General features: G+C 45.0%; 1 protein-coding gene across 1 annotated transcript in view; it reads left to right on the forward strand.

Moving 5' to 3' along the window:
- Nucleotides 1-18,490, forward strand: part of ENPP1 (ectonucleotide pyrophosphatase/phosphodiesterase 1) — a 208,465-nt gene that overhangs the window by 115,704 nt on the left and 74,271 nt on the right. The window contains exons 10-13 of the mRNA XM_068231575.1: nucleotides 2,373-2,438; nucleotides 10,599-10,671; nucleotides 11,914-12,022; nucleotides 17,773-17,904. Coding sequence (XP_068087676.1) covers nucleotides 2,373-2,438; nucleotides 10,599-10,671; nucleotides 11,914-12,022; nucleotides 17,773-17,904 — 380 coding nt within the window. The remainder of the gene's footprint in view (nucleotides 1-2,372; nucleotides 2,439-10,598; nucleotides 10,672-11,913; nucleotides 12,023-17,772; nucleotides 17,905-18,490) is intronic.

Consider the following 18,490-nt stretch of genomic DNA (forward strand, 5'->3'; position numbering starts at 1 on the left):
TTGAATGAGGTGAGGTGTTTGCAAGCTGTTTCATGGTTTGCATCTAAAGGAAGGCATTGCTTGCAGTTCAAAGAGTCCTCTGGCTGGCATGACTTTCCTTACAAGTTGCCTTTCACCGGCTCGCCATCTGTCACAATGCCTAGCCCTTATGTGGTGACCGAAGGTCCTGCTTCTTCTTTCCGCCCCCACCCCCTCGGCCTGTAAATGCCGGAAGGGCTATTATATTTACCTAGTAAACTCTGTGTCGGGTCTATGCTAACATCATCCTTCTGAGCCTCAGGAGGGCAGTATGGAGTGTGCAGGTGCCTAGAGGAACAAAAAACCTGATGCAGTATGGACTAGGAAAATATATCAATGCTCTTTTACTCAGCTCAGGAGGGGGGGGGGGGCAGGACAACTGGCCACTACGGCGGTCTCTTTCCTAACATGACTGGGGGGGAGGGGGGGGGCAATAATGTTGGAGTTGGGCTCGTCACAGTCATTTTGCTGGAAGGCTGGGGCCACTGACGTTGCACCTCTTGTTAGAGGACAGGCCACAGTGCCTCAAGCAACGCTCCCATCTCCCTCAGCAGCAGTAGCAGCAAGGGATGACGGGGCTGCAGCTAGGTAGTGACAAGCAAAAAGGGAATTGAAGGCCTTTCATTGCTGGCTTGTTCTGATGAAGTGCTGTTTTCAAGGAAACTTTGTAATGATTTATTTTTGGTGTATTTATATAGTATTGCTAAACCCTACCATAGTAACAGTCTTATGTGCCTATTGAAGGTCAATGAGATGCAAATAATTCTGGCTTGCATGCAAATGTCATAAAAATTGTACACATCTTGGAAATGATCCAATCAAAAGCAAAAGGAAATGTATTTGATAAGCCCAATTAAAGCTACATACAATTTGCATTACATTTGCTTGTAAGTCAGAATTATTTTGGACCTCATTGACCATTTCTAGTCCCTGTTTTTGACTAAGGTCATCTTTATGCTTTTGGGATGAGGGAGGAAATCATACTTTTTTCTACAATGGCAATCAAATGTTCTTCACAAAGTTCCTCCCAACACTACTGCTAAAGTTGCGTACGTTAAAAAGGGGCGATGGGAAAAAAGGGCGCCGGGTTTTTAACGATAAACATGGATTACGTTTAAAAATGTATTTCGTTTAAAAGTAATGTTTTTAAACGTTATAAATCATTAAATAATGTGTATTAAATCGGCAATTGTAAAAACGTTAATCTTTCGTTTAAATAATGAAACGCATAATAACGTTTAAAAAAAAATTACTAAGTAACCCTCCCTGTACCTACCCCTAACCCCTAGACCCCCCTGTTGATGCCTAAACCTAAGACCCCCCCTGTTGGTGCCTAAGTAACCCTCCCTGTACCTACCCCTAACCCCTAGACCCCCCTGTTAGTGCCTAAACCTAAGACCCCCCTGTTGGTGCCTAAACCTAAGACCCCCCTGTTGGTGCCTAAACCTAAGACCCCCCTTTTGGTGCCTAAACCTAAGACCCCCTGTTGGTGCCTAAACCTAAGACCCCCCTGTTGGTGCCTAAACCTAAGACCCCCCTGTTATTTTTTTCGTTTAAAAATAATGTTAAAAAAAAAAGTAATGTTTTTCGTTTAAAAATAATGTTTGGGAAAAATATTGTACTGGTTTTCGTTTAAAAATAATATTTAAACATGTATAAATCATTAAATAATGTGTAATCATGAGAAACAGTAATAAAACATTAAGTCTCCGGGCGCCGCCTTTAAAACGTTAGTTTTCTCCGGCGCCCTTTTTTCCTACCGGGCGCCCATTAAACGATATTTATTATAGAAGTGAATGGCGGCGCCCGATTTGTCCACTAGCCTCAGGCGCCCGAATTTACTGTTTCCGCTAAAGTTCCCATAAATGTGTGGCACTTGTAGGTTGCATTGCCTTCGCTCTTCTGTCCAGTTCATTCCAAACCAGCTCAATGGGGCTTAAGTCTGGCGACTGTGACAGCCATTCTATATCTTGTTCTTTTTTACTAATGTAGTTCTGGCATATCTTATGCTTATGTTTTGGGCCATTATCTTGCTGAGCCCCTAACTAGGCATGCCACTGCCACTGTATGGCACTGCAGAATTCTGTGGTAGCCCTTTTAGTTCAGGGTGCCTCTCACACTGTACAATTCACTGTCCTGGGACCCAGGAAAACAGCCCCAGACCATCACACTTCCTCCTCTGTTTTACAGTTTCATGGCCCAGGCAAGACTCTTTCTTGTTGTGACATTGTAGCAATGGCTTTCTTGTCATAGCTCAACCTTTCATACCTGCATTTTGAAGTCGTATAGTATAATGTAACATCAGTGTTTACGCTCTTGTATGTAAAAAAGTAATGTTATGAATCTGTTTGCAGATCAGTTCCATTTGAATCCAGGGTCGTGTCTGTTCTTAAATGGCTCAATCTGCCAGAAAATATGAGGTAAGTTAATAAATCATATATCCCTTAAATGTAGAACCCATGTATCATTAACACATTTCGGTTGAAACTGTTTGTGCCATCTTGAATTTTCATCAAATTGTAAAGCAAACCTGGGATGAGAAAGGAATTAAAATCTGGACATTTACATTAGTAATGAGATGGTCCTGATAGGTCAGAGGCTTATCAGATCCTCCTTTAGCTCTTCGCTGCTGCTCAGGGCCCTCCTCTTCTTGTGGTTGTGCTCCTGTTTGTGTATAAGCTTATCCATACTGGGCATTACTGGGTAAGGTCTGCACACGCCAAGTTCATTGTAACGAACATGCAGAGCCCTTACTTATCCATGCCCAATTGGAATGCACTCATCCAGAGTTGAGAGCACATCGGCTCCAGTCAACCAAGTTTAGTTCCCTTTGCTGGAATTTTGGGGTGCAAAAAGTTCCTAGAAACCTCTGGACTATCACAAGCTGCTACGTCAGTATGCGTGGCTACGGAGAAGCAGAGAGGACGTACTGCGAAGATTGGGAAGGATTACAGGAGAACGGTGGCTGACTGAGCGGAATGCATATTAGGTTTTTTGACATCTGGTATCCTTTAACCACTTGCCGACCGCACGCTTATACCGTGCGTCGGCAAAGTGGCAGCTGCAGGACCAGCGACGCAGTACTGCGTTGCCAGCTGCAGGCTGATTAATTAGGAAGAAGCCGCTCGCGCGAGCGGCTGCTTCCTGTCAAATCATGGCGGGGGGCTCCGTGAATAGCCTGCGGGCCGCCGATGGCGGCTCGCAGGCTAAATGTAAACACAAGCGGAAATAATCCGCTTTGTTTACATTGTACGGCGCTGCTGCGCAGCAGCGCCGTAAGGCAGATCGGCGATCCCCGGCCAATCAGCGGCCGGGGATCGCCGCCATGTGACAGGGGACGTCCCGTCACTGGCTGCACAGGACGGATAGCGTCCTGTGCAGCCTCGATCGCCGGGGGGGGGGGGGGGGCCAGGTAGGAGAGGGAGGGGGAGGATTTCGCCGCGGAGGGGGGCTTTGAGGTGCCCCCCCCGCAACACCCAGGCAGGCAGGAGAGATCAGACCCCCCCTGCACATCATCCCCATAGGGGGGAAAAAAGGGGGGCAATCTGATCTCTCTGCCTGCAACCTGATCTGTGCTGGGGGCTGCACAGCCCACCCAGCACAGATCACTCAAAACAGCGCTGGTCCTTAAGGGGGGGTAAAGGGTGGGTCATCAAGTGGTTAAAGAACAACTATCAAAGAAACTGTTCTTCTGTAAAACCCATATACCTATAAAGCTTTAGTCAGCAACACTAGAAAGCTTTTCAGAGCTCTTTCATCACAGCCTGTGTGAAAAAAATGTCTTGTTTACCAGCTGTTTGTAAGAATTTTTGTCAGCGTTGATGCTAGAGACTAGAGCTATACCATGTACCTAGGTTACATTTCTCTGTCACTTTTCACAGAGGAATGATTTACTGTTTGTTTCTTCCCTGTCTGCTTTCTCTCAGATCATATGAGAACAGCTGAGGGATTTTTAAATACAGAGAAGAATCTGAAAAGAGGGACCTGTACTTTTTCCTCACTTAGATGCCCCCCCTCCCCCCACATTCAGAATGAGCTCTCCCTGGCTGTAAAAAGTTTACTTTACACTGTGAGGCAGAAATGGAGACACAGGATAATGCACACCGAGCTGCAGTTGATGATTATTTACACACATTTGAAGCTATATTTCTTCTTTCTATCATTCTGAACACATTTTACTCACAGCCAGTGAAGATTGTTTCTGTATGCTGGATGTGCTGGATACAGTCCTCCATAGTAATGCCCACAGTGAAAACTGTTCTCTGTAAATGTCAAACTTTCTACACATAAAACATGAAAAGATGGGAAAACAACTTTTTTTATTGCTATTTGCTAGTAATTACTGGAAATATATGTGGCATTTAGAATTTTAGTTAACTTTGATAGTTGTCCTTTAAGCATGCCCTCAAGTCCAGAGAACATCATATTTTTCTTAGTGCTGGATAAGATATTTGAAATCAGCACAATGTGGCTTTGTTGCACATTTGCTTTAGTAAACCACCTGCACTGTTAAGCCGTATTGAAAGTCTGCCAGGTAACTCTGCCAGTGTGTGGGCATCATTAGTAATTTCCTAGAATTCTGTATAAAACACCCTGAAATGTGCTTACGTTCATGACCGTACATAAAAACATATTTCTGTAACAAATAATACACTGTCTTACCTTCACTGAAAAAAAATCTAAAATAAAAAAAAACTTCCATTCCTGGCAATGATATCAGGTAAACAATTTTTGTTGCTGCTTTTAGCACATTTAAAACTGCCCCCTTGACGTTTTTGGAAAGCAGATATTTGCTAAGTGGTAACCTGCTGTTAAATCAATCTTTTTGAGTACCGTAGGTTTCTTACAAGGTGTTCTTGCATTGAACTTCCTTGGATGCCAACTTTGGTCATAAATGTCTTATGGAAATTTTCTCTCAACTACCATCCTTTCCAACAGTACAGAAATGTTTATAAGAGATTGGCTTGCACAATTGTCACTGTACTGATCCCCCCGGGAACTCTTTGGAAATAACAGATATTATATAATAAACGTTGCATGTAACTCTCGACCCTATACATCTACTCACTAATTTCCAGATACCAACCCTATCGCAATCTCAGATCTGCTCATAACCTTATCACCTCCTCACATTCATGTTTTCAAGATTTTGTATGTGCTTCACCCCTCCTCTGGAATGCTCTCCCACAAAACATCCGTCACTCTCCAACCTTTGTTATCTTTAAAGGATACCCGAGGTGACATGTGACATGATGAGATAGATATGTGTATGTACAGTGCTCAGCACACAAATAACTATGCTGTTTTCCTTTTTTTCTTTTTCTGTCTGTAAGAGTTAAACATCAGGAATGTAAGTGGCAGTTGCTGTCTGGGTCAGAACTGAGGCAGACTACAGTGTGACCCTCACTGACAAGAAATTACAACTATGAAACACTTTACTAGCAGAAAATGGCTTCTGAGAGCAGAAAAATAGATAAAAAGGGTCAATAGTTTATAGATTCTAGCTCTGGCATACTTCAATGAATGTGTCATTGAGCAAAAACAATAAAACAGTAAAAACTTAAAAAGTAGATTTAAATTGGAGTTCATTATACATTTTATTCATCGTGTTACTTTTATCACTGTCATAACCAATTCTGTATTTTGTATCGATTTTCTATTTTGTCACCAACTATGTACAGTGGGATGCGAAAGTTTGGGCAACCTTGTTAATTGTCATGATTTTCCTGTATAAATCATTGGTTGTTATGATAAAAAAAATGTCAGTTAAATATATCATATAGGAGACACACACAGTGATATTTGAGAAGTGAAATGGACTTTAGTAGTGAAATATTGTATGCAGTGGCGTATCTACAATTTATGCCCCTCCCCCACCCCCCCCGCAAAACTTTGATGGGGACCTCAAATGTTTACACCCTTTCCCTTGCCTCCCCTTAGGGCCCATCTCACAAGGGTCATAAAACAAGTGTGGCTGTCATGATCTTCACATCCATAACAATTGTGGCCACAGAAACACCTGATCTGAAGTACATTCCCCTGTATCAGAGGAAGGGGTGGTTAGTAGTTGTGGTCAATCACAGCTCTTGGCCCCCTACATTTGCAGGGGCTGCTGCTCTCTTATTATGCCCCGGATTGTGTGTCTTCCTGCTTATTACCTGTATTTTGTTGTCTGTCACCCCATTATCATTGTCTATAACCTTATTATTTGTAAAGTGCTGCGTAATATGTTGGCGCTATATAAATCAAATTAATAATATCAGGTACTCAAAAATGAAAATGTGATACTTCATATTTGGTTATGCATCTGAAACTCTTAAGCATGGAGTTTGTATGTTCTCCCCATGTTTCCATGGCTTTCTCCTGTGCACAATACATACAAATCCAATCCAGACTCAACCAATCATATGGGAACACCTCTCCAACATCTCATTTTTATTTTCAGCAGTTGTACAGCATACAAGACCAGCACAATGCTTAGGGCCACACATCCTTTGTCAAGTACTTGGTTAACTGGTACACACTTCAAACATATATAGATCACAGTGAAACAGACTCACCTGCGTTAGCAATCAGTTGGTGGGTACAAACTTTAGTTCACATATTAACGCTTGCAGTAGAAAACAGTCCAGCAAATCTCATCATAAGAAACACCTAAGACTAAAGTCCTCAGTAAGGCCAATCAGTGACTGCATCCCTCAGCCTGTCCATAGCACTAGACACTTTGTTGATTTTGAGCACAGTGTCAGCCAGATGAGGTGGCAAATTCTGTAAGGCATCCAAAGCCAGGAAGGTAGGGATCACAGGAGCTCCCTGCTTAGATGCGAGGCCTGGTGGATGGACAGGCTGGAGATGCAGCTCACCAGTTCGTAACTGATATAAGTAGATCCCTGTGGGTGGGACAATCAAGCCTACAAAATGAAAAAAAGTATCCAACTCAAACCCCAACACCAAGCTCTTGTATCGGAAATTAATTAAACACTGAGATGTTAGAAATCAATTATACATTGGCAAATGGAGGTTAATCTGCATTAAAACGCTCTCTACTTCATTTGCAACTATGCACTGTCAGGATCTCTCCTGTAGCATGTTCTGTTGCTTGCAGTGGAGCTGGAACTGGGCAGTTCTGACTTGTCTGCTTGCATTTGGTTGCACATTCGCAGTGAGTCTTATTGTCTTATTGTCATTTGCAATCATTCTGCAGTTCAGGATGCTGTCAGGATTACTCCTATGGTTTGCTGCAGTTGAACTGCAGCCAGACAGCCCTGGATTCCCTGCATGCATGTTGTTGCATAGTACTGCATGCATTTGTTATGTTAATCTTTCAGCTAGCAAACGGTAATCAAGCCAGCTCAGGATGGAATGATTACCATTCAGCTGTGTGGGAATTTGCATACCTGCATCCAGTGGCCAATGCCAGCATAAAAGTCTGCCTCCCATTTCAGACCCCGCCCAACATAGCGTTCAGCTCTCTGAGTTGTCGTTGGGTCTATGCTGTGAAAGTTGTTATTGTAAATGTATAATGCCTTGCTCTGCATTGTCATTTCTGCTGGACATTTGCTGATCTGCGGGGGTCAGTGAAGTCCTTCTGATCCTGATAGTTAGATTCTGCCAGCACCACGTTGGTGACTGGTAGTATTCCTTCTAACCTTGTTCTTGAGGACAAACTATAGCAGCAGTTGCCATTAGTTCGCTCCTACCTGTTAGTCTTGTCTATCTCAGTGTGAATGTTGCCGTCGCTGAAACAGCGACTAGATTGGCTGAGCATTCTGTCTGTCTGTCTGTTGTCTGTCTTGTTAATTGTCATTACTTGTGCTTTAGCTAGTGAGTTATTTGAGAGCTACATTTCATATATTGCGCATCAGCACAATATATATGTACTCTAGTCAGTCAGTATTGTATTATTGTAATATCCTATTGTGTACCGACCTTTGCTTGCCTCTCGACTACGAATCTGCCTAATCCTTCCAATACGACTGACATCTGAATTAATGTGTATGACCCAAGCCTGTTACCAACTACGTCTGTTGTGTATTGTATGACATAGCATCTAGCCTGATGGGTGGCCCAGAGCTGCAGTTGCTCTGGGCAATCTTGCTCCCTTGTTCATTACTCCTGTCTCCATCTGTGGAGCCTCTTCCATTATCCAGCTACTTAGCATTGTTGCGCTGGGTGGTCAGAAAGTATGACCCCCCCAGCATTACATGCACACAGCTGCACTTTCATTAGAGACACAGCCGTCTGTTATGTAAAGGTATACTGTATATGGGTGAATCTCCACTAAAAGCTGTTATTACCGTATTTTCCGCCGTATAAGACGCTCTGGAATGTAAGACGCATCTAGGTTAAGAGGGCAAAAACCAGGTAAAAATATATATATACTAAACCTGGTGCATCTATATTCCAGCAGCGTCTTGTACATGTTCTCCCTGAATTGGTGTCCTCCTGTGTCCCTTATGTGTCCTCCTGTGTCCCCTTCGGTCCCTCATGTGTCCTCTTCAGTACCGAGTGTGCCCGCTCTCTCCCCGTGTCTCTGCAAACTACCTGTGAGAATCTGCTCAGCTGCCTGTGCAGACAGGCAGCGTTTTGACCACTGTTCACGTCTGCATTCTGCAGGTCTCTTTAAGAGAGACCTTCTGTCAGTTCTGCAGCTTGCTGCTGACGAATTTGCATACATTCGTTATGCAAATCCCCTACCTGCCTCGTGTGATGACTGGCAGTATAAAGGTTGGGATTACCCACAGTCCTTTGCTGGTCATTCCTTCAGGGTTTGTAGTACACACTCCTAGTGAGTGTCAGCCATGCTCTTGGTTTGAAGATCAGCTTAGAGTAATTCCTGGAAACTGTGCTAGGCAGATTTCCCTAGTGCAGTTAGGATTGTTTATCTGTTTTGTTTGTCTGTTGCGATTGTCCTGTCCCAGCGGTGGTCGATAGGAAGTCGTTCTGATCTCTGTTCTTGGAGCATAGCTGGTGCAGCGGTTACTACCAGCTATCTCTTCTGTTCTGCCTCTCTGGATCGCGCTAGCCACTTTTCGCTAGCGCTGTGGATCCTTCTGTTCTGTCTCCTGGGATCGCGCTAGCCACTTTTCGCTGGCGCTGTGGATCCTTCTGTTCTGTCTCCTGGGATCGCGCTAGCCACTTTTCGCTAGTGCTGTGGATCCTTCTGTTCTGCTACTCTGTACCTGGATCGCACTCGCTTCTCGCTAGTGCTGTGGATCCTATCTCTCGCTTGTCCCTGTTTTCGTGTGTCTGTCTTATCTGCTACGGACGCTTGCTGGAGGCTCGGTGAGGTAACCGTTAAGCAAGCGCTCGCGTCCTCTGTTTCATGTTTGTCTGTCGATGGTTAGTTAGGCGTGCTTGTCTCTATTGTGCTTATCACGTGGAGACCGCGCGTAACCACGTGCACTGTTGCGAATAAGTGCGGTGTTCGCGGTTAGCTAGCGTTTGTTATTTTCCATATTTCCTCATTGTATGATTTGCTGTGCCTTTGCTACTCTCGTGCTCCGCCTTGCTGTAGCCTTGTGTCACGCTTGGCGATCGCACCTCTCGCGATCGCGTTCCTGCTTCGTATCTGCTGTTGTGTGTGCACAGTCGCGGGTTGGCGACTAGTTTTATGCACACACACACAATCTGTCTCTGTGCTCACTCTCAATCGCTTCTCTTGCGATTACAGTTCTTCCCTTCGTACAATTCCTGTCTGGCGTGTGTGGTAGAGCAGAGGAGCTGTTCCTCTGCACTCCACAGCTCCACCTGCCATCAGGAATTTCCCTCTGCAGGTGCATAGCACCTAGCCTGGGTGTCCTCAATTATACGCTTGTGGAGGAAATCCGCCGCGTCAGCGCACGTCTGGTGCGCTGACCACGGAGACGATTCCGCAATCGTTACACTACCCCCTTGTGTCTACTGATCACATCATCAGTACAAGTCTTTCACTGGAGCCAGACACACAGAGGAGATGGATGTCTGCAATACCTGCGGGCTAGAAGTATGTAAGCTGCCTGATACACTTCTGCACTACACGGTGGGCACAGAGATGCAAGGGGGGGGGGGGGGGGGGTTGCAGAGACACAGGGGAAGACCGGAGGTTAGGTGGGTGAGGAGACACACACAGGCAGGTAATCTCTGATTCAGCCGCGGACTGGTGGTTAGTATCAGTGTGCGTTTCGAAAGTTGGGATTCCCTGCTCTTGCCATATAAGATGCAGGGACTTTTTCTCCCCAATTTTTGAGGAGAAAAAGTGTGTCTTAACTGCAGAAAATACGGTAATATGGGAATCACCAATGTACCGTAGGCTGACAACACATGATATTTAGTATCACGAGTAAAGGGTGGTTTTTCATGTGGGGTGTTTAACTAACCATGAACAGCCAACCAAATGTTACCTTTTATTTCTTATAAACAATCAGAATATATATTTTGTTATTTTAATTTCTATAATTTAAAGTGTGCTTTTGCAAATGAGAAATTAATAGCTTAGACTGTTCACCCTGTTCATATTGATCCTTTATTTTGGATGCATTCTATATTCTAATTCAAATTAATTGACAAGTGTGTGTCATTCTTGGCACTGTTTGATTTAGACCACACTTTTACACTCTGTATTTAGAAGAACCAGACTCGTCAGGACACAGACATGGCCCCGTGAGCAGCGAGGTAAGGAAACCACTTGATATTTTGGGGAGTTTGTCTTCGATTTGCTTTTCCCACGCAGCTAGCATGGAAATGGCACTGAGAGCATGTTACAGTTGATGTTATACATACGTTTTAAGGTGGTCATTAATGGTACAATTTTTTCTTCAGATGCAATTTTTTGATGCACTGTTTATGATTGTATTGTACAGAAAATTGCACATTGGTTGAAATGGTTGAAAGTTGGACTTTACGATTGTATCTCAAGAGAGAAAATGCCCTTATTGACCCATTTATGGTAACAAATGAGAATTACCTTTCGATTATTTGCAAAGGTAAAAAGTGCATCAAAAGATTGCATCTGAGGAAGAAATGGTACTGGTAATAGGCACCTTTTTTGGATTTTCACAAAGTAAAATGAACAAGTGTCTGTTATGCTTCTTATTTTTATGCTTTCTTGGTGGGAATTTGTTGTTTAAGCAGCCACAGAACAGTGGGTTGAACTTCTGTCTATCACAACTAGTGCTTTTAATAAGGTAAATGAGTTCATGCTGTGTGACCCCAAAGAGTTCAGTTCATATGTGCAATTCCGATTCATATGACCAATAATTCAACTGTATTTTTAAGGTACTTCTGAACTCTAATGTCTGTAAACAGAAGTAGTAAGTATTTACTCCCCAAAAATTTACTACTAGGCTAATTTGCTCACCTTAAACTGTCCTAATGCCTAATTCCAGCGGTACGATTTTCCGTGCGATAGATGAATCCGTCATGTCCGATATTGCTCCCGCTCGATTTCTCATAGCGATGAATGGAAAAACGAATGAAGATAAGAGAATTGAGTGCGGAATCATGCTGGAAAAACGATCGGGTCGCAAAATCGCACGGAAAATCTTACCGTGTGTACCCAGCATTAACGACGACTGTAACGGGTACATTAGATTAAAGACTATGTTGACAGACAGACAGATAGTGATGTTCTCTGTAAAGCGCTGTGGAAACCATGCTATATAAGCATGTAATAAGAATACTAAAAAATATACATGGTAACATGGATGTCTATATGTATGGATATTATGAGCTTGCCATAATGCTACAAGTATAAAGAGTGTGTAAATAAACACTGTTTTTTTTGTAATGATATGCTGGGACCTTCAGTCTTAAGTACAGTAGTCCCATACATACTGAATATATTTTTATATTTCAGAAATTCTGTGAGATCCACAATGTAACTTCATGTTTTTACTTGTGCAAATGTCTATGCAGGTTATAAAAGCTCTCATGAGGGTGGACCATATCATAGGAATGTTGATGGATGGACTCAAACAGCTGCAGCTGGACAAATGTGTCAATCTTATTCTGCTGTCAGATCATGGTACCTTTTTATAATTCAACTTGATATTTTTTAAGCAGTATAAACAGTGTCTGCATATATTAATGGCTTGCTCATGAATTAAACACTAAACTTTAATTTACACCATATCGGGTGGAACATGACAAATCCCAGAGGATATTTCATTTTTATAAAGCACTATTGAATGTATTCTCTCATATTCAGAACTGACCTCCTATGCTCTGCAGAAGATTTTCAGAAAATACTTTTCTAGGCATGCATAACAATCAGTGGCGGACACAGCCAGCAGTGGGCCCCTGTGCAAAATTGCGGGACCCTACGACCTGCATCGCGGCAAAAAAATGGGTGTGGCTATAACCTGCTGCGCAAAAAATGGGTGTGGATAGAACCTGCGTCGCGTAGCGCCGCGGCAAAAAAATGGGCGTGGCAATGACCGGATGAGGGCGGAGCTAACTGTGATTTAAAGCAAACCCGGGGTGTGGGTTTATTTCCTTTTAAACAATACTAGTTGCCTGGCGGCCCTGCTGATCTATATGGCTGCAGTAATAAACTGAATTACACCAGCCACAAGCATGCAGCTAATCTTCTCAGTTCAGACAATATCGTCAGAAACCCCTGACCTGCTGCATGCTTGTTCAGGGTCTATGGTTGAAAGAATAAGAGGCAGAGGACCAGCACGGCAGCCAGGCAACTGGTATTGCTTAAAAGGAGAGAAATATGGCAGCCTCAATATTATTCTCACCTCAGGTTCCCTTGAAAAGTGCAACGCAAAGACAGTGGGCCCAAGTTTTGGTGACCCTTTCCCCAGAAAATTCACATAATTGTGCAGGTTTTCTCAAGAAAATACACATAATGTGAGCAGATTTGCCCAGAAAATACATTCAATCATGTCGGCAGATATGCCCAGAAAATACATTCAATCATGTCGGCAGATATGCCCAGAAAATACATTCAATCATGTCGGCAGATATGCCCAGAAAATACATTCAATCATGTCGGCAGATATGCCCAGAAAATACGTGCAATCATATCGGCAGATATGCCCAGAAAACACGTGCAATCATGTCGGCAGATATGCCCAGAAAATACGTGCAATCATGTCAGCAGATATGCCCAGAAAATACGTGCAATCATGTCGGCAGATATGCCCAGAAAATACGTGCAATCATGTCGGCAGATATGCCCAGAAAATACGTGCAATCATGTCGGCAGATATGCCCAGAAAATACGTGCAATCATGTCGGCAGATTTTCCCAGAAAATACATGCAATCATGTAGCAAATTTGCCCAGAAAATACATGCAATCATGTGGCAGACCTGCCCAGAACATACACCTGCTAATATAAATTAAAAAAAAAAAAAAAAACATATACTCAGCCTCCATCCGGCGTGCAGCTCCCATGGGTGGTTGGGTGGATAGGTAGCCTGGTGGGTGAGTGGGTAGGTAGGTAGCCTGGTGGGTAGGTAGGTAGGCAGCCTAGTGGGTGGGTAGGTAGGTAGCCCTTAGCCGGGTGGGTAGGTAGCCTGGTGAGTGGCTGGGTAGCTGGGTGGGTAGGTAGCCTGGTGGGTGGGTAGGTAGCCAGGTGGGTAGGTGGGTGGGTAGGTAGCCGGGTGGTTAGGTAGCCTGGTGGGTGGGGTTGGTAACTAGCCCGGTAGGTAGGTAGGTAGGTAGCCGGGTGGGTGGGTGGTTAGGTAGGTAGCCGGGTGGGTGGGTAGGTAGCCTGGTGGGTGGTTAGGTAGCCGGGTGGGTGGTTAGGTAGCCGGGTGGGTAGGTAGGTAGCCTGGTGGGTAGGTAGGTAGCCTGGTGGGTAGGTAGGTAGCCTGGTGGGTGGGTAGCCGGGAGGGTAGGTAGCCTTTAGTCGGGTGGGTAGGTAGCCGGGTGGGCGGGTAGGTAGCCGGGTGGGTGGCTGGGTAGCCAGGTGGGTAGGTAGCCTGGTGGGTGGATAGGTAGCCAGGTGGGTAGGTAGGTGGGTGGGTAGGTAGCCGGGTGGTTAGGTAGTCTGGTGGGTGGGTTGGTAACTAGCCTGGTAGGTAGGTAGGTAGCCGGGTGGGTGGTTAGGTAGGTAGCCGGGTGGGTTTGTAGGTAGCCTGGTGGGTGGTTAGGTAGCCGGGTGGGTAGGTGGGTAGCCTGGTGGGTAGGTAGGTAGGTAGCCTGGTGGGTCTTTAGGTAGGTAGCCTGGTGGGTGGGTAGGTAGCCGGGTGGGTAGTCGGGTTGGTAGGTAGCCTGGTGGGTGGGTGGGTAGGTAGCCGGGTGGGTGGCTGGGTAGCCGGGTGGGTAGGTAGCCTGGTGGGTGGATAGGTAGCCAGTGGGTAGGTAGCCGGGTGGTTAGGTAGCCTGGTGGGTGGGTTGGTAACTAGCCCGGTAGGTAGGTAGCCGGGTGGGTTGGTGGTTAGGTAGGTAGCCGGGTGGGTGGGTAGGTAGCCGGGTGGGTGGGTAGGTAGCCTGGTGGGTAGGTAGGTAGCCAGGTGGGTGGGTAGGTAGCCGGGTGGTTAGGTAGGTAGCCTGGTGGGTGGGTAGGCAGGTACCCTGGTGGGTCTTTAGGTAGTTAGCCTGGTGGGTTGGTAGGTAGCCGGGTAGGTAGGTAGCTGGGTGGATAGGTATGTAGGTAGCCGGGTGGGTGGGTAGGTAGCCTGGTGGGTGGGTAGGTAGCCGGGTGGTTAGGTAGCCTGGTGGGTGGGTTGGTAACTAGCCCGGTAGGTAGGTAGCCGGGTGGGTTGGTGGTTAGGTAGGTAGCCGGGTGGGTGGGTAGGTAGCCGGGTGGGTGGGTAGGTAGCCTGGTGGGTGGGTAGGTAGCCAGGTGGGTGGGTAGGTAGCCGGGTGGTTAGGTAGATAGCCTGGTGGGTGGGTAGGCAGGTAGCCTGGTGGGTCTTTAGGTAGGTAGCCTGGTGGGTTGGTAGGTAGCCGGGTAGGTAGGTAGCTGGGTGGGTAGGTATGTAGGTAGCCGGGTGGGTGGGTAGGTAGCCTGGTGGGTGGGTAGGTAGCCGGGTGGGTAGGTAGCCGGGTGGGTGGTTAGGTAGCCGGGTAGGTAGCCAGGTGGGTGGGTGTGTAGGTAGCCGGGTGCATGGATGGGTGGGTAGGTAGCCGGGTGGGTAGGTAGGTAGGTAGGTAGCCGGGTGGGTGGGTAGCTATCCGAGTGGGGGGCCCAACTCCTATCCTCCCTCCCTCACCTCGGGGGGCCCCCTCCCGGTATGCGCGGCTGGAGAGCGGCAAATAGCAGACTCTAGAGGCTCAGCCGCTTGGTCTCCAATATGTCTCCAACGCTGTATAGTGCTCGCTACTTCCTGATTTCAGTAGCGAGCGATATAGAGTTGGAGACAGGGGAGACCAAGTGGCTGAGTCTCTAGCGCCTGCTGGAGCCCCGGAGACTTCCTGTATTTGCCGCTCTCCCGCCGCATGAGGGGGGGCCCCGAGGTGAGGGAAAGAGGACAGGAGTCGGGGCCCCCCAGGTTAAAAAAAATAAAATAAAATAAAAAAAACAGCAATACCTAATGGGCCCCTGAAGCAACGGAACTTCAGGGGCCCTCGTGCGGCGGTATGTCCGCCACTGATAACAATAGTTAAATATAAGTTGACATGAATACGTAGGAATTCCTTTTTGGCCCTGTTAGGTCTAGGGTACCACTGTGGTTGTTTCCATGTCATGACCAGAGCACTAGCGATTTTAATGGCCGCTGTTGTACCCAAACACATCTGATATACTAAAATACAGCTGTAATTACTGCACGCCACCCACACTAAAGCCTGATTCCCCCCCACAGCCACCACCCACACTAAAGTCTGCACCTCTCACAGCCACCACCCACAGTAAAGCTTGCACCACCCACAACTTGTATATCACTGCACGGTGACGCAGCACACACTAAAGTCACCAGGGAAAGGATGGCATCTTATTTTAAACAAATGTCACTGCATGGTAATGCTACACTAAGCCACTTCCCACTCTAAAGCCATGGGAAGGGGGCTTCAGGTGCCACAGTGGGTTGGTGTTCAGGAGTCATTGAAGGTTTATGATTCCTTTCAGAGTTGAGGGAATCCTGGTATATTGGTAGTAGCAGCGATCGTGTACTATGGGGTCACATTTCAGCTTGCCAGTACCCATTCAGCCTTCAGGGACAGCTATAGGTAAAATGAGGCTCTAGGCAATATAAGACCCACTGCATTTACATACTTTAAAAATGTGCTAATCTTGACTAGGTCATATCAGAACAAAGATGGGGTTCTGAAAGGTTTGGAAAATTGGCTGTGTGACATGTGCCCACACTGAAAATAAGAACCTTTTTCAGAGCAAACTCAAGCTACACTGGATTAATTTTTATCCTCTAGTAAGTGCAATCAATTGTGATAACACAAAGGCTAATTCATAAACCTTTCATCATACCGTGCTATATTCTGATAGGAACCAGATGAATGCAGCTGGATCACTTGTGTTCTCCACTGTTTTTCAGCCTTAATAAATCAAGCCCACAGCCTCTACTTCAAACAGATGTGGTTGGCCATTGGTCTAATGAGTGATTATTTTATAGAAGAGTATCTAATACATGTTCAGACTTACAACCTATGCTCCTTCATTAACCTTTGTTTGCTCCTTGTTGTCTCCACTTTGTCTTACTATGAGATTGATTTACTTACATTTAAAAAATCTGCTATACACAGTGAGTCAGTGCCTGTTATCATTCCTTAGTTCTCACTCAAGTCGCTGGTTGCAAGTGAGAATTCTCACTTGGAAGAAGGCACTTTCAAAGAGCCACAAGTCCGACCTTCATTAGCCTAGGTTCCAAAAAGCAGGGACAAACCAAGATCCTACCCTTCTGATGACCTAGCCACCACATGTTCAGGTCTCTGGAAGAGGGCCTGGGAGAACAGAAAGAGAATCCCTGAGCTTGAGTGGAAACATCCATATTTTCAATTAGGCCCATCCAACACAGATTTGTATCCAACACAGATTTGTATTTTTTAACCATAGCAAACAATGGGGTGTGAAAACTCATCAGGATGAAGCAACCTTATTGTACATTGTTAGAGACTTTTTTCTGATATATACATACATTGGCATCAAAAAGTATTCAGACTCCCTTCACATTTTTCAGTTTTAATATGTTGCAGCCTGATGTTACAATCATTTAAATTATTATTTTCCCCTCATTAATCTACACTCAGTACTCCTTAATGACAAAGTGAAAAGAGAATTACAGTCAATTGTATAAATTTGTTTAAAAGAAAAAAAATCTGAAATATCGCATTTACATAAGTATTCAGATCCTTTACTTAGCATTTAGTTGAAGTAATCGCAGCCACAAGCCTTTTTAGGTATGAGGTAACAAACTTTGCAAACTTGGATTGGGGAATATTCTCCGATTCTTTTTTGCAAAACCTCTGAAGCTCAGCCTTGCTGGAAGGGGGGCATGAAATTGAATTTAAGTCAGGGCCTCTCTCGGACATTTGCATGGTTGACCAGTAATGTGCTGTATTTGCTGTGGGCTTTGGGTCATCATCATATTTGAAGATGAACCTTCAGCCCAGTCTGAGGTCCTGAGCAACGTGAAACAGGAGTTTATTGAAGATATCTCTATAATTTGCTCCTTTCAGCTTTCTCTTAATCGTGACCAGTCTCACTGTCCATGCTGCCTAAAAACACCCCCATAGCATATTGCTACCACCACCACCATACTTCACTGTTGGGATGATGTCCTTTTCTGCATCATGATACTGAATGCGTCTGTTCTCAGCCTTATCCTAAACTCTGACAAATAATAAGTGGAATCTATTTCAGGCATGGAAGAGTCTCGCTGTGAAAATATAGAGTATCTGACTTCTTACATGAACACCTCTGAAGATTATATTGTGGTTTATGGGCCTGCAGCACGTCTGAGGCCGACTCGAGTACCAGATGAGTATTTCACTTGTATGTACTTATCATACTATCTGTTATGAGGACTGACATGCTACTTGTCTGAGCCAGTTAATAATCTATATTTTGAACTGGGACAATTAACAAAACATGTGATAGAATTCATTGTGAACTTTATTTGTTATTTTCTTATGCCACAAACATGCTGAGATGTCTGCAAATACAATTATGGAATCTTTAAACTTGCCCTCTACCCCCATTTACTCTTGCCAAACCTGTTATATCAATGGGGTTTCAAAAGGGGCACTATGGCGAAAAATTGTAAAATTTAAAATATGTGCAAAAATAGACAAATAAGAAGTATGTTTTTTCCAGAGTAAAATGAGCCATAAATTACTTTTCTCCTATGTTGCTGTCACTTACAGTAGGTAGTAGAAATCTGACAGAAGCGACAGGTTTTTGCCCATTCATCTCTTTTGCAATGAGCTCTAAATCTTTCAGGTTGGAGGGTCTTCTTGCCATCACCCTGATCTTTAGCTCCCTCTGCAGATTCTCAATTGGATTCAAGTCAGGACTCTGGCTGGGCCACTCCAAAACATTAATGTTGTCTGCTAACCATTTCTTCACCACTTTTGTTGTG

Source organism: Hyperolius riggenbachi, chromosome 4, assembly GCF_040937935.1.
Source record: "Hyperolius riggenbachi isolate aHypRig1 chromosome 4, aHypRig1.pri, whole genome shotgun sequence".
Taxonomy (NCBI): Eukaryota; Metazoa; Chordata; class Amphibia; order Anura; family Hyperoliidae; genus Hyperolius; species Hyperolius riggenbachi.